Source organism: Rhopalosiphum maidis, chromosome 1 (assembly GCF_003676215.2).
Source record: "Rhopalosiphum maidis isolate BTI-1 chromosome 1, ASM367621v3, whole genome shotgun sequence".
NCBI classification, from domain to species: domain Eukaryota; kingdom Metazoa; phylum Arthropoda; class Insecta; order Hemiptera; family Aphididae; genus Rhopalosiphum; species Rhopalosiphum maidis.
Window position 1 is genome coordinate 9,830,728 of NC_040877.1, and position 16,666 is coordinate 9,847,393.

Consider the following 16,666-nt stretch of genomic DNA (forward strand, 5'->3'; position numbering starts at 1 on the left):
AAATATTTCCTCACGACTAATTTTGCATATTATCGTTATTTTATTTTATTTTTTTATTTACTAATATTATACTAAAAAAATTCGTTTAACAAATTGCGCCCACAAATGATTCAGTTCAATTTTTTTCGATAAAAACGTCATAAAATTGTTTAGGAAAAAGTTAATCGGAAGGACAATGTCGTAAAAGAAACATAAAAAAATATGGGCGGTGACGACGAGGGAGAAGCTATTTTGGGCCAGAGAATAACAACCAGAGCAAAAAACAAGACTAATAATAATCATAAAATATTCTGGGTTGTTTTAAGTGAATTTCCCGGTATTTTTCATTTGGACCCCCGTGTAATTTCCCTCGGGTCTCCCTTCACTTCACTGCCATCAACCCATGCCCCGCCACTTTCATAACCTGTCAAACTGAATTCACCGGTCATAAAACTTGTACACTGACGCTTCAGAAAGAAGAAATTTTTTATATTATTAAATATGAATGCTCAGAGAAACGATAGTTCGGATGTGAAGTGTATTTAATATTTAAAAAGGGACCGGCGGTTACTTTTGGATTTTTCTTTTTTCATATTCCTCTCCCTACGGACTATATGGATAATATATATACACTTCAATACAGTTATAATGAATTTCTGTACTATTGTCTTGTACAATTGCTTTTATGAAAATGAAAAATAAGAGATATTTTTGTCCGGAATTCTATACAAACTAAATGGAAATAATAATATAAATTCGATATCGTCTGGACGTCAGATGAACTGGTCATGTTTTGTTAAGTTTAAGAAACTGTCAACAACTACGGTAGTCAACAATACGATAAAATAAAATAATTTTTTTTCGTATAAAAAGAGTAAGATACCTTTATATTTCACGTATATTCCAATCAAATAGCTATTGATTGATATAAAACTAACTGTATTGTGTTGAAAATATATAAATTAATAATATTATATTGAAGTATTATTGTTTTAATAAGCTATTCAATTAATGTACAGGTACAGCGAAGTAATACAATTTCAATGTTAACTGTATTTTTAATTTTATTTACGTAAAACTTATTTCTTTTGTTATCATTATTTTTTTAAATTTACAGTAATAACTTATAAACATAATTATTTTCATATATTCGATATAATTGAATGGAAAATAAATATTTTAATAATTGTATAATACTTTAAAAAAAATATAAATAAAATATTTTATTTATATACATTATTACATTTTACACGATAAACTATAAATTATATTAAAACGATTCAAAAATAATATATTAATTTAATTTTAATACACTTCTTTTATTAAGAAAGTTATTTGTTTTGAGTACGCTTGTTAAAAATATATTATCTTAAATAACTATCCAACGTTCTGATAATAAACTGCACACAAATGTTTTAATTTAAACAAGCAACTTTAATTTAGTCAATCAACATACAATTATTTAAATGTCATGGATTTTGATAAGATTACCATAGAAATAATCTTTGATTATCAGAAAATTATGTCTTTGTTGTTGTTTCTTAAGTTTATCCCGGGTTATAATGTTTTGTCTGCTTTTGGAGACTTAAGGAAAGTGAATGGACTCGAATTTCAGCATACTTGTGGCCATGTCAGGTCAAAAGAAAACTTTATGGTTGTAGCCAAAGTTTCTGCGTTGTCGCTGAGAGGAAGTAGATATTGTTACTTTGACCGTTAAGGAAGTACCAGTTTATTTCACGCTCAAGGAGCTTCCGTTTCAACGTTGTATAAGGACCATGGTAATCGTATTTCCTAACGTATCCCTTTTCTGGTATGATAACGGTCCCCGAGACTATTAGTTTTTATCAATTGAGTTAAAAAAAAAACAACTTTCGGACATAACAACAAAAACTCTACTTCAATACTTTGCCATTCATTGCAAAATACTTTAGGTAAATATTACGTTTTTCGACTAACTAATCAATCATGATATTTGTCTTTTTCTCCGCTATAGTTTATTCATCTAGTGAAATTCAGTGATTGACTACAAAAGGTCGTACAGAGACACGTTTGAACTTTGACCGATCGATAAACTTTCGTGCGGTCGTGCCTGTTGTTTCAGCGACCCCTCGTGTGGACGCGTCTCTAGGGCCCAGCTGTGTCTTCTTTTGGGGTGAATTAAAGAATGAAGGGTAAATCCAAAAAGAAACGGAAATAAAGACCCGAGGTATTGAAAAAGAACGAATAAAATAAAAATAGTAGAAAAAACAGTTTTCTGCGCGACTGGTCTCCGATCAAAACGATACCGTTAACTAAACTAAACGGTTTCTCTTTCTTAAAAAAAAAAGAGTTGTGTTTTTACGGCTTGCAAGTATAAAAAACCTTACCGGCTATAAAAAATAGTTAAAATGATTTTCCGATAAAGCGAAAAATTGAGTTTATAGTCATTTTTGTGATAGTAGAAAAATGTAATGACTTCAAAACACGTTAGCCCATTTGAGTTTAAACGTTTGAATTCTTGACATAATTAATAAAATTGATTCAATGTCAGTTATCTTGATTAAATAAGTAATATAAATATATAATAGTTATTAAATAAAATTAACTAATATAATGAATAAAACATGATAACTATTATTATTTTAATCCAACATAAGTAAAGGCTTTTCTATTTTATTTATTAGAATGTCTTTTATATGAGGTTGTCCAATGAAATGAAGACAATATATTAAACTTTTAGTGAAACCAGAAAGGTATTGGTTAAGTAATAATGTTTTATTTCAGAAACCTTTTTTTAAGGTAGTAAAAGTGCACTGAAAGCTTCATATAATATGTCTATTTATTTAAAATAAGTCGTAGATTCCAATTTGGGTTTGTTATTGTTGTAGAACTCTAATATTGTAAAGAAATAAATCATCAAATGAACAATTTATATTGTCATGAATTCATTATTAATGTATACTTAAAAAATAAATATTATTTAAATTTACAATACCATACTCTTATTTCTTATTAAATCGAATATATGATTATTCAAAGCTGATTTTAAATTACTGATTAATTTCTAAACTTATTGCATATGCAAATTTAACATTTCCGTCCAAGTAATATATTGTTATGAAATGTATTTACCACTTTTAAAAATATATTTAGTATACATTAATATATATTTTTTTAGTTATTTTTATTAAATAATGCTTTCATAAAATAATTTTATTTAGACTTTATGGATTCAATACTTATAAATAAATACTATGCAGTAAGACTATTATTTAGAATAAAATATGATAAATCGATACAAAGAAACAATGAAAGTCCCGTCATTTTATTATATAATAAGAACGTATTATTTTTGTTACTCTGGAAATCTGTTTGAATAATGATATTAGATACTTTAAAATACTTGTATAAAACAAACACATTGCATTTTAAAATATTTTCACAACTTTAAATATAATTTTTATTACTATCATTAATGCGTATTATCCTTGCTCAAATTTAAAAAAAATATATTATTTTTACTATATTATTTAAGTCTGAGAGTGTAATCTCTTAACAAGATAAAAATGCTAAAATATTCAGAATTAATAAAAAGTTTTTATTATGATAATTTAATATTATGGTGTATGATAAAAGCCGTATTGGTGAACTCACGTACTTGGCTTGCCTATACAAACAGCCGTGTCAATATAATTTGGGAATCATAGCTTGCGGTTTTATACCTTCTGCCTAAGATGCATTTTCATAATCTCCATGAGCCGTTCGAACATTAGCATAATGAAAGGTATGATAGGCGGAGCAAAATTAAATCCCGTTATTTATAATATAATGTCTTTGTAACGGACATCCTCATGACACAAATGACGTCGCTCATCTCTCCCGTCGAGTGTTTCCGGCCTTAAAAACAATTTATATGTATATATTTTTAACCACCAAACGTTAAAACGTTAAAAGCTACTTTTAATTACCAAGATCCTTTCTTCTCCATTAAGGATGAAATATAATATTAATTAAGAAAAATGTTAATGATAAATATTAAGAAAGTACTTTTTTTCCTTTTTTTAACAACTGTTATATTTATTTGTTGATTATATATTACTCCGTTTATAATGTAATGTGCAATACACATATTTTACGTTTTTTTTTTTTGCAGGAAACATTTGTTTTATAATGGCATATTATAGCGTTATGAAGAAATTCAAAATGCAACAATAGTAGTACGAAAATGTCACCGTAGTTTGAACATAAACAAATAAGAATAATATGATTAAATTTATCTCAAATATGCATTTAAATATTTCATACCAGACGAGTTTATTATTGTATATAATTTGTATTTTATAATTAATAAAACTGGAGACTTACTTGTATGTGCTGATCGTACTATGATAACTGTAAGAAGACAATACAGCCAATAATAGACAGACTTGTTGGAGAGTGCAAATGGAATCATAGCGAGGCGTTTGTCCATCACCTGAGTACCATTTCACGTCGCCTCTGATTAATTTTTAACTGTAACGTATTTTATTTCCAATTAACCAATGCAATGCGATTGTCTTCAAACATATCTATAACAAAAAAAAACAAAAATCATACATTACTAAGAATGAACAAAAATTGTTAGCCATATCAATAATATATATATATATATATATATATACACATATAAAAAAAAAAATTGTCACTGATCGTTACCAGAGAAAAATTAATTATATTATAATAAATATAGTTTAAATAGAAATAGAAAAAAAATATTTGTTTATATACTAAAAATGCATAATAATAAAATCAATGTTAAATAATGAGCATATTATTAATGTACTTATGTACTAATGCACTTGAAATGGATGTAATTATCACCTATTTGTTCATTTCATTTAAATTTAGTTTGTATTTCATATCGAGCTTACAACTCTATACAATACCTGTTGAATGCCCAATGTGGGTATTCTATCAGATATATGGTTTTTCATTTAAACGCTTACTTGATAAAGATGTTCAGTAATTTCCGTTAATGAACGCGAGTGTTTAGTTATAAACGAAAGTTTATTGAGAATCAACTCAGTTTTAATTGCGTGAAATATAACTTTGAGACCTTTGTTATTAAAACTGTAAACTCCCTCTCTATCATTCGCACGCATACCGTGATCGTAAAGCATTTGAAAGTTTTACCGCTGTATGAAAATGCACGTGCGACAAAATATTTCCTGCTTCAACTCGCTAATAGTATTGTGTTGCAATAAAATACATTTTTGAAAGACTATAGTCATATTATATTGTTTCTATATAATCATCATATTTTATTAAATATTTAATTATAATTTTGTACCTATCTATAGGGCTTTAGATATAACATAGTTTTTAAAGCAAGTATATAATAATAGGGATGAATTTTATCAATTCAAAATAATTTAAGTTTTTAAAAAATATAATAAAATAATTTTAAATCTTATTAATATCAAAAGAACATATTTGATTGTATAAACATAGATATTTAATGCAGAAAATGTTTATAGCTTATTTATGACGGAATATTTATAACGACAATACGCAATGAATATTTTACTATCTACTGATAAAAATGTATATATATATAAATACAAATATGACAATAATAATAATAATAATATAATATGCACATTGACTATAATAGTTCGAAGACACAATGATATGTAGGTACTGCATAAATAAAGTGTCAATCGGCGATATTGGTGAAATATATACAGTACAGACAACAAACTTAAATTAATATAAAGTGTAATCAGGTCTAGTTTCTGTCTCGAACAATAAACAATTTAAATTAGAATTGCGTTTTTACGATGCTAATACTTCACGAGAGATAGTATTCGGGGGAAATATATTCAAAATCACATAAGTCTAAATATGGTTGACATTCCAGTAAAACTATACTTCAACAATGTCTTCCATCCCGTGGAAAACTTTCACAATTAATCAGCCACACACACACGACAGACTGTTTCTATAATTTCAATGCGCGTACGCCGTGCGTACGTATAGTTCGTTTGATCTTTAACGTTTTAATTTGATAAAGCAAAACCATTAATATTCTTCGGTCAGTTACCGGCTATTTCGCGTTCATCTCTTTTGGGTGTAATGCTTAAAATATAAACTCCAGAGAAGTTAGCATTAAAACTAGCACCGTGTTGGGCATGAAAAGGACGTACATATAATAAAGTTCCCCAATCATAATAAAAACAATTGTTCCTCTCGTGGGCTCTGACGTCCCAAACACACTGTCCTTTCATTTCCCCAGGCCTTTTCCCGGAATGCTATGTATATATATATAAATTATAGTATGAGCAAAATAACCGTACAAGTATACCCTCTTTTATTATACGTATCTCTAATCGTAAATGCTTAATAAACGACAGTCAAGTCAATTATTTTTTATGGGGAATAATAATATTGTATTTTTTACTTATATTATATTATTTATTATTATTATTTTGTATTGATACCAACTTTATTCGTCCTTCAGTGATTGATATAGGTCGTAAATATAAAAACAAAAAGTAATTTATTATATTAATATGTCACGTGGATAATGAATAATATGAGAAAAAGTAAATATTATACTCGGCCTAAAAGTTTACAAATAAAATATTTGTTAATTTCTGTTTAAAGTGTTGCATACATACCTAGCCGAAACTAGTTCAAAATATAATATTTTGCTAAATTAATTAATGATATATAATAAAAAAATAAAAACTTCCGTAGTCAATCAAAATTTAATTGTAAATTTCAATCGAATGTGATACGATATGTTTTATTATTTTAATACCCATAATATTTAATAAAAAAAAATAATTTAAAGAATTAACTATCTATTTTTACATAATCCATATTACATTATTGTTGAAAAATATCCTTTTTATCATAACAAAGAGACTAATAATTTAATATCCAGAAATTTAATTTTAAATTTAAAAAAAATGAAATTTAAATTTAATTCAAGATATAACTATTCTAAACACAAAATGTTATGTTATACTGCATTTACTCGTAAATGTAGATATACCGAAAAAATATAATATATACCTGTATTTTAATGTTTTTATTGTATAAACTTGTGAAAATCAATAATGAATTTGATGAAATTTGATACCTATAAAATCGTTGATAATATTATGATGATACTTAGAAATAGTATTTACATAAGTTATATTTTGTATAATTTTATATATTTTAAAACTTTAAAACTTTATGCATGTTTACCGATTTTTAATTCCTAATAAGTACATTCAATATATTAAATTATTTTGCAGCGTATTAAATTATCAACCCTGATCATAAACTAATATGTTATAATTGTATGTTAAATAAAATGCACCAAAAAATATTATCAGCCTAGGGTTAAGTGTGATAAATTGAATAGTAAATAGAACAAAAACCTTTCATGTATACAGTTGACATATTCTTGTTGTGTACTTACATATTTTACTATGAATTTTATGAATTTATATTTTATAAAAATGTATATTAGGAACTACAATGTTTACATTAGCTACAAAATATTAATTTCAGGATTTTATACTATCTACATATTGAGAACCACCTACAACTAGTGCAAAATAGTATATTTATATGTTAGAATGTTATTTATTTATCCAAATAGACACGTAAACGCTTTAACCGTACCTTTAACATACACCGCTTAATGTTAACATTTAATTATAACATTTTAATAAAACTCAGTATCAATAATTATTCTTGCATTACCAAAGTATCTACGTGCACCTATGATTAACAAAATATTATGTTCACGTTAATTTATTTCATTTTGGCAATTCATTCCATAATATATTGTATTGTAGAACACTTACACAATGTGCATGACTGCAGTCTTATATTTTTATAATGATATATTTTCTTAACTTCAAGATGAGTATGAAAGCAAACATCAAACGAGAAAAAACGATTTCACAAATAATGAATAAAATAAAAAAAAAAAATTTACAATGTACGTAAAAACTATGACTAAATATTCCATGATTTTGCATGGAAAAAAATCTTAGCTGGCAGTGATTTTTGTCAACGGCTTCCTAATTCTGTATAAAGTTCTTTTTTTCCATAATAAATTCTATTTATTAATATTGTATAGGTATATCTTATCTACCATCACTGCCAGTGGCACCTGTGTATCACGATGTTACGATTATACGACTACCTATATATTTAGCCATGAAAAAACAAAATCGGTTCTATTTTTCTGACTCTAGATATTATAGGAAATACTTAATAGAATCTCAATTTAGACGTGTTGCCACGTGTTTAAACAGGTTCGCGTATTATATATATTATTACACCTACGTGGCTTATGTATCTGCGATCTAATAATATTATTATTATAATAGACACACGTGTATCATTTTATATTACTTTATCACAGTGTTCTAAGAGTGTTTTGCATATTGCATAGAAAGTATACATAAAATAACAGTTTCATATAGCTTGCTGAAACTGAATATGAAATTCAATAACTAAAATAATTAAAATCACGAGCACGCCATTTAAGAATCAACCGACGGCGTCCTAATTATTACAATTTATACGCGGTAATAACAATAAGACTGACATAAACGATTATATTTTTACGCGATTTCGTGTTTATGAATATTATTTACCGGCGAAACGACTTCGATAAAAATTAATGTAAAAAGAGCTTCGAACGTTCTAAGAACACTTCCAAAGGTATACGTGCTTATTGGATTATGTGAACTGTACGCGCGATTTCGCGTTTTGTTAGAAATCCCGTGTAAAAAAAAAAAAATAAATAAAGAACGTTGTACACAAAAAAAAAACTACTACTACTACTACTAACTACTGCTGCTGCTGCTACCATAATAAATGGATTGAACATTGGCGATATTATTATAATAAGGTCGGTACCGGACTTTGGAAAAAAAATTCGGTCGTCCCCTGCCACGCGATGGGATATATTATTTTTTATATATGTTATGTTTAAATGTTTTGCATTTATATGAACGCGTGTACGTGGTGTTTTTTTATTAATATTATTATTTTTCGACCGTCTGTTTCGATCGGATTTTCGCGCTCAGCCGCGTTTAAAACCCGTCCGCACACACCCGCATTTTATACACGTATAGGCTGATTTTAAATCAATACCCACACTACCGTACACATATATTTTGTATATAAATGTGTGTGTGTGCGGCAGAAGACACGCGCTGGCTGGATGGCTAGAGACGGAGGCGGAGGTGAAATTATAAATTATGCGCCGACACGTGACTCTCTCCATCCCGACGTATGTGCTCATAATAATACGTATACGGTATACTACTATACCGTAATACTACACACGGCCCGGCACCCGGTCCGGAGAGTGCCTATGCGCACGCGCGGTGTGCGCGTTTGGTACCAACCACTCCATCGCTGCCCACCTACCACGCCACTTACACACACACACACACACACACGTATACCTGAACCGCGGAGTTTAAAACCAAATACATGGTGAATAACCGATATTTTTTCCGTCTTTTCCGCCCGACCGCCCACCGGGAACCTTAAAACAACGAGCGCCACAGCAACCGGTGTTTAACAACAACGCGCGCGCGCGCTAGGCCCACTGCACCGTCGTTTTTCCTGCAATGCGGTTTTCCCGGTCTACACCCAATTAGCACGACTTCTGGCGCTATCGCTGCCGCCTCGCGCAAAAATCATAATAATATTATTACTCAACGCGCAGATTTTTTTTTTTTTTTTTTTTATTAATGTAATAATAATAATAAAATATTCGAGGACCAGTGAAATCGTATTGATTTTTTGTTCATATTACCTATTGATATTTGCGGTTCGACGTCGAAGGTTTTTAGTCCTGGTGATATTAATATAATGTGTCGAGTTAACATATTTTGTATTTTTTTCTAAATCTTTGTAATCAAAATTTCTATTCATCAATTTCTACGTGAGTTTGTATAGGTACATCAGTTTATTTTAAAAATGTCAATATTTTGTTCATCTGGTAAATTATTTTATTTTTTTATACCGTTTCATCGACATTCCGTTAAAATTTGTTGTAAGTAGGTTGAGTTCCACAAGTGATAAATATTGGGATATCTTCTTTGACCATTAAGAAATCGTGAGTAAACTTTGAGAGAGGCCAATTCTTAGTCTGTTTCATATTGACTTGGCTTTTTTATTTTTGTTATTCTAGTATGCTATTATCTCAGAAGTTTTTGCTGTGAATCTGTGATACGCACGTGCGTTTTTGGTGCGATGACGGTACCGATTTCCACATTATTATTATTACTTATTATTATACTATAATTATGTACTTATATAAGTATATATATTTAATATTATATATTATATAAAAGTTTTCAAGTACTTATATTATATTATAGGTACTACTGTAGTACTACTACAAAATATGAAATACTAATACATTATTAATAATTACAATTGTATTTAAATTGTCTAAAGCAAACACATAATATTTCCAAATACACTAATCCAAATATAATCCAAATAAACGGGTATATAATTGGATAAAGAATAAAATGGAGGTGAGCACGACTACGATAGACAATAAACATAGATTCGGTCGACTACGTATAATAATAATTAAACGACTCTCCCTATCCGTCTATTCTCGTCTATATCAACCACTCGTCGTCGGAAAACAGCTCGTGTTTGTTCGATAAACATGTACAATGTACCTACATTATAGTTGAAAACCGAATGGGTACATACTCTGATGTTACTGGGTCTTCGTCACTATCACAACAACGATATGCTCGAACGGCAACGACGAAGAGAGAGAGACCGAGTATGACATATAATATGCACGCAGTGTATATAGTTATAGTTTCACATAGTGTAAATATTATGTTTGTCCCACCACCACGTCACGTACTGTTGGTCGATGGATAAACGGTCGCATTTAGCTTATATAGTTATATATACCGTTTTGTAATGACTATCGTAATCCTGAATATCATAAAATATTGATTTATTTATGGACGGAATAACTTCAATTACAGGTATAATTCAACGTTATTTTTTTTAGCAGTAAAATAATAATCATAAATAAAATAATAATAGTACCTATAAATAATGATAAATAGACATTAAACATGTACAAATAGAAAATATAATATTATTTCAAATACTGCGCAACTAATAATTTAATAATTCTATTTTAAAATAAATGTGATATCAAAAGATAATTTGCTTCAAAAACAATTCCCAATAATTAACATACGGAATTGATGAACTTTATCAATGATAATTTTCCTTTGAGTTAATAATTTAATAGTAATGACAATAATGTTCATAAGATAATCTTTTTCCAAAGTACAGGTCGTATGGTTTGTAATCTATATATGTTTTTATATGTGGGTATTTAAAACCTTCGAAAAAAAACTGAACGTACGAGAAAAAAACTGATAACGCAATATCAATATTTTTTAATTTACTAAGAAGGTACTTAAGTCTTTAACTAATATTTTTCAAAATTATGTTTAAGTGAATATATAATAGGTACGAGTATTATAACCAATAGTTTATAATCTGGATTATTTTATTGATTTTTCAAGTGACTTCATTAAATCTATACCTAAGATATTATATTAATATATTTAGTGATTCTACAATCATGCTTATTTCCATCCCACTATAAAATTATTATTAATGGATTTATTCAAATTCTGATTTTTGAAATTGGAAAAATATAATTACAGATCATATTATTAAATACTTAATTTTTTTATAAAATTTATTGAATATACAATGAAAAATTCTTTTTTTCAGATGATGACAACCCTGTTTTACACTAAATTGTTCACAAATGATTTTTTCAAAAATGTTGATGCATCTTAATCGAAAATTGAACAAGCGATATAAAGTTGTTTAATAATAATAATAATAATAATAATCGTTTTACATAAAAAAAAATGTAAAATATTAGATATGATTTATCTAGTAGTTTAGTTTATTTAGATAAATTAAAATCAATCGGCTCCATAATAATATGTTTTGAATCTATTACACCATGGAATAATTTATCTTTAGTAGAAAATATTTAGTTACACAGAAACTGTTAGTTCGAAATTCGATGTATATTTTATACACATCAATATTTAAAAAAACAAAATCATCTGTTTCATAGTTTATAGTAAAAAGAGTGGTTATTTTAAGAAAAAAGTTTGTATCGCCACGGGACACTCTTTAAATTGTATTGTACAAATCTAAGTATTTGAAAACATGGTTTTCAAGTATATAGTTGAAATTTCTAAGAATCAGAAAATGAATAAACAAATAGTCTAAGAAAAAAATAGCGATGAAAATATGCTAGATGAATCATATGTACCTACATATTGTGTATTATATAAGTCGTTGGAAAATTTAATTTAGAACATTTTAAGCATAGACCAATTAAACCCACTGTTGTTGACCGCCGTTAAAGTTTATCAGGAAACATACGTCCCGTCGGCTACATACGATCACTTTCGATACAGCGGCAATTACCACCGCGGATATAAATCTATACTGAAGGCGAACACCAGTGGCGGTTTTGGGGGTGAGGCAAGTGAGGCGGCGCCTCATCTAAAATTTTGTGGTAAATATAAAATAATACTCAAAATGTGAACTTCTTGGTTCACTAATAGAACATATTTCGTTAATAATTTTTAACGTATTTATGACTTTGTTTGAGAAAAAATGCTTCTTCGTTTCACTTTAATTTGAATTATTATTTATTATTTTATTGTACCTATCATTCCGTGTATATTATCAAAAATATCTATAAGCCGATAAGAAATGCGCGAAACAATTAGTACGTAAACTTCGTAAACGAACGACGGTATTTCAGCGTATTTCAAATGACGTCAGAGAGGCATCGTCTTACGTCGCCTCTGATTTTGTACTTGTGTACACAAATTACACACACAACGCGTATGTACGCGAATGCACGCGACTGGTTAATTAAGTAGAACTACGCATGCGCAATAATCATAGTGAGGCACGTTTTGTTATCGCCTCTGCGTATTGAAAATAGATTTACTATTATAGTCAGTGTCAACCCGCAACCACGGCTAATGATACTGCGGCAGTGCGGCACGTTCAACAAAAAAATAAACAATCAATTGTTATTGTTGTAATACATATGTGTATGTTACTATATATAATTAAAATTATATTATATTATAGCAATTTTTATATTTTTGAATTACATTCTTACTATTTAATTTTTGTTATGATAGTGGGGGAGGGGGGGGGGTTATACATAATTCGCCTCACTAAAAAAATACAACCAAAACCGCCACTGGCGAACACAAAAGTGTATAATACGACGCGCTGTCATAAAACTCAACGAAACACTGAACGCACTCACAACCATTCACAACACACATATAAAACGGCAATAGATCTATTTTATAATTATAATAATAATATTATTGGCGGTCGTCGATGAGATCCGTTTATGACGGTGTCGCGATGTTAATGTTCGGTGTACACAAAACTCATTTACATATAATATATATATATATATATATATATCATTATTATTGTACAGTGTATACACGTAACGCAGGCTTACGAGAACATGGAGAATTCAATCGACGATAAATTAACGCCACAATAGTTTTATGGCCCCAAACTTACGCGTACAACAAAACAACACCACCGACCGTTGACAAGGATAATGTTATATATATATATAGTGGTAGTGGTGTGATAATCGTTTCGAAACACCGAAAGATCAATGTGGACGGAAATGGCCGAATCCCGATAGGCGTCTTGCGCCGACGGATTGCATTCATATATACATATCATTATACTAGAAATCAAATCCTACTTAACGCGTGCGTTAAATATAATATAATATATTATAATTTATAATAACAGTATAGGTAGATACATATTATAATTAACTAAAAAATGTCCTCCGTGTCCTCGTGCCTTTTTATGAACAAGTACTAAAAGCCTATAAGACGAGGACAACTTTTTCGAGTCTTGATTATTTTAATATTATTTTAATGTATGATATTATTGATAACTACTAATCACTCGATCTGCTCGTTTTAATTTTATTTACTGCAGTTGGACGAAACGTGCAGTAGGTACGTGTTTATCATTCCTAGCTGATACATATAGTGTTACAAGTCGGGAATGTTTTATTGTATTAAGAATAAAAGCTGTGCCACGCTGTCGACGGTATGTGATTGCATAGAGCTTTAGTGAGCGGATAAACCGACTTGAGAAGCAACAGAGAGGATAACGAACAAACTGTATTATAATGTAGAGGATAAACGGCCTGGCGAGATATAATAAACCAGTGACATGACATGGCAATTATGAACCTGACTCCCTTCCTTGGAAATTGGGCACAACGATCTTCACCCTATCCTAAAGCATTTTTTTTTTTTATTTCTTTTACTTTAAACTTGTTTTTTATTCGTAGTAATGAAATATCGTAAAATTCGATTCGATTCATCGATATATAATATATAAAAATTCATTTTTCACGCATAAAAATGCATAATTTATTAATACGCACGTAAAATATTAATTATTACTGAGGTCTTAGTTCTCAATATAGTACATAAATATATTTCAGATCACCTGAAATACTGATGATGACATTTGCGCACAATTTCAAAATAGTATTAAAGTGATAAATAATAAAAAATAATTTTTTCTACCCTTAATGTGTAATAATAAAGAACTAACGTAATTTCGTCCATGCTGAATTAAAATCATAGTAAAAAAAAAAAACTTATGATGACTTTTTGGGGAAAATTTTTGTTAATTTACTTTTTACCTAAATATAATTTAGCTACATATGTTTTAATACTATCAAAAGTAAAAAAATAATATTATGCAAATAAATTCACATGTTACGTTATTTTTATTTATAAAATGACTCAATGATTAAATTTCCAATGAAATTCTTGTACAAAATTTTAAACTCTTACACCATAAATTGCTTCAAACAACGACTGTGAACTGATAAAACATTTATGTAGGACCTTATTATTCATTTATTTGTGAGTTGTAACTGATAAATAATCAATTCCTTTTTTCCAATTTAAAGTTTACTTATTAAGATAGGTAGATTTTTTATAGTTTCTGTTAAAAAGCAAGCCACGCAGAGTATTCAATAAAACAAAATGCTATCTATTATTCGTGAAATGAAAAAATAATAAAACCAAATAGCTAAACATAACAAGTGGCTTATACCGATATTTATTAAAACGCGTTTTTCGCCATTTTTTTTTTTTAATACACTGGGTAAATTTACGACTTTAAAGTTAATCAAAATAAATTGCATTACGCTAATAAACATTTGAAGGGGAATTTTAAACAAAAATTGTAATTTAATACATTTATTCAATTTTGCTATTATAATAACAAACGGAGTTGGGTAATTTATTTTAACGTCAATGTTCACTAGTTTAACTTCTTTCAATAGTATCCATCGAACAAGAATATTAAATAATCGTTTTCCGACATGTAAACGGCGTGAGTATAAATTCAAAATAAATTAATATTTCATTAAGTTTTTCTATAAGCAAAACACAAATAACAAAATATGTCCAAGTCAATTTAAATTTAAGTATTAATAAAACGATATAAGCTGTTGACTTTTAAGTTTGTATTTTTTTGTTATATTAGATATTATACTAGCCGTGTTCACCTCCATTTATTTTGATTGATTAAATACAAATACAAGTAGTGCAACTCGATTGTTACAATCTCCGATAACTGCACGTATACACGATTGATATTATTTCACTGCTCAAGTCAAGGAAGGCAAAAGGTTTCCTTTTTCAGAATTATTAGCGTACAAAACTTCCGGAATGCATAATGTACAGTACGGACTTGTGTAATATATTGTTTTCGGACGTTTTTGCAGAGGGGGACAAAAACGTGATCCGAATATAAATTGTAAATATTAATTTTGGTAGTTTTTTTTTTTATTAGTATCACTATAATATGTTTATATATTTTTAGTGTCTACTCCTCCCACGACTAAACACGCAACAAAAACAACACTAAAAGCAACATCGAAAACGTCTATTCCATTCGGGTTTTATTCGCACATGCAACACATTAAGAATACACTCTGGCACGCTAAAATTTATCGGGATACGCCAAGTTAATCCGGACCTACGGACGTAGTGCCTTTGTTGTCACCGTAAAACAATTTTTTTGCTTTTCATATTACCATAACAATAATGAATCTTCTTTTTTTTTATTTCTGACAAAAATTATTACAGTTGCGTGACTTCATTTCTTAGAATCGCGATGATGATAATAATTATTATTATTACTATTATTTTGAATAGCAAACATGGTTTTCTAATTTTAGTATTTTAAATTTTTTCATAAGTTCAAACTTCAAAGGTAGTTAAGAAATGTAAAGAAGAAGAAAAAAGAACGTCAAAGAAAAGCAACTTTTACCAACTGAAAATAATTAAATATATAATAATATGTTATCTTATTATATTTTGTTTATTCTTAATTTAAATATGGTACATTTTTAAAATATAAATATTTCAATATAATTCATAAAACAAACCGATATCTTTATTATATGTATTTAATATAAAGATGAACTATTAATGTGTTTATAAATGACGGCAATTTAATACCATTTATGTTGGACTTTAAATAATATATTAATATGCACTAATAGCATTTGATACATAACTTATAA

At 28.3% G+C, this 16,666-nt stretch overlaps 1 protein-coding gene across 2 annotated transcripts in view; it reads right to left on the reverse strand.

Moving 5' to 3' along the window:
- Positions 1–16,666, reverse strand: part of LOC113547789 (discoidin domain-containing receptor 2-like) — a 211,092-nt gene that overhangs the window by 106,796 nt on the left and 87,630 nt on the right. For both annotated transcript variants that reach the window (XM_026948289.1, XM_026948288.1), the window contains one exon: positions 4,324–4,526. In XM_026948289.1, the coding sequence (XP_026804090.1) occupies positions 4,324–4,429 (106 nt within the window). In that variant the 5' untranslated portion in view covers positions 4,430–4,526. The remainder of the gene's footprint in view (positions 1–4,323; positions 4,527–16,666) is intronic.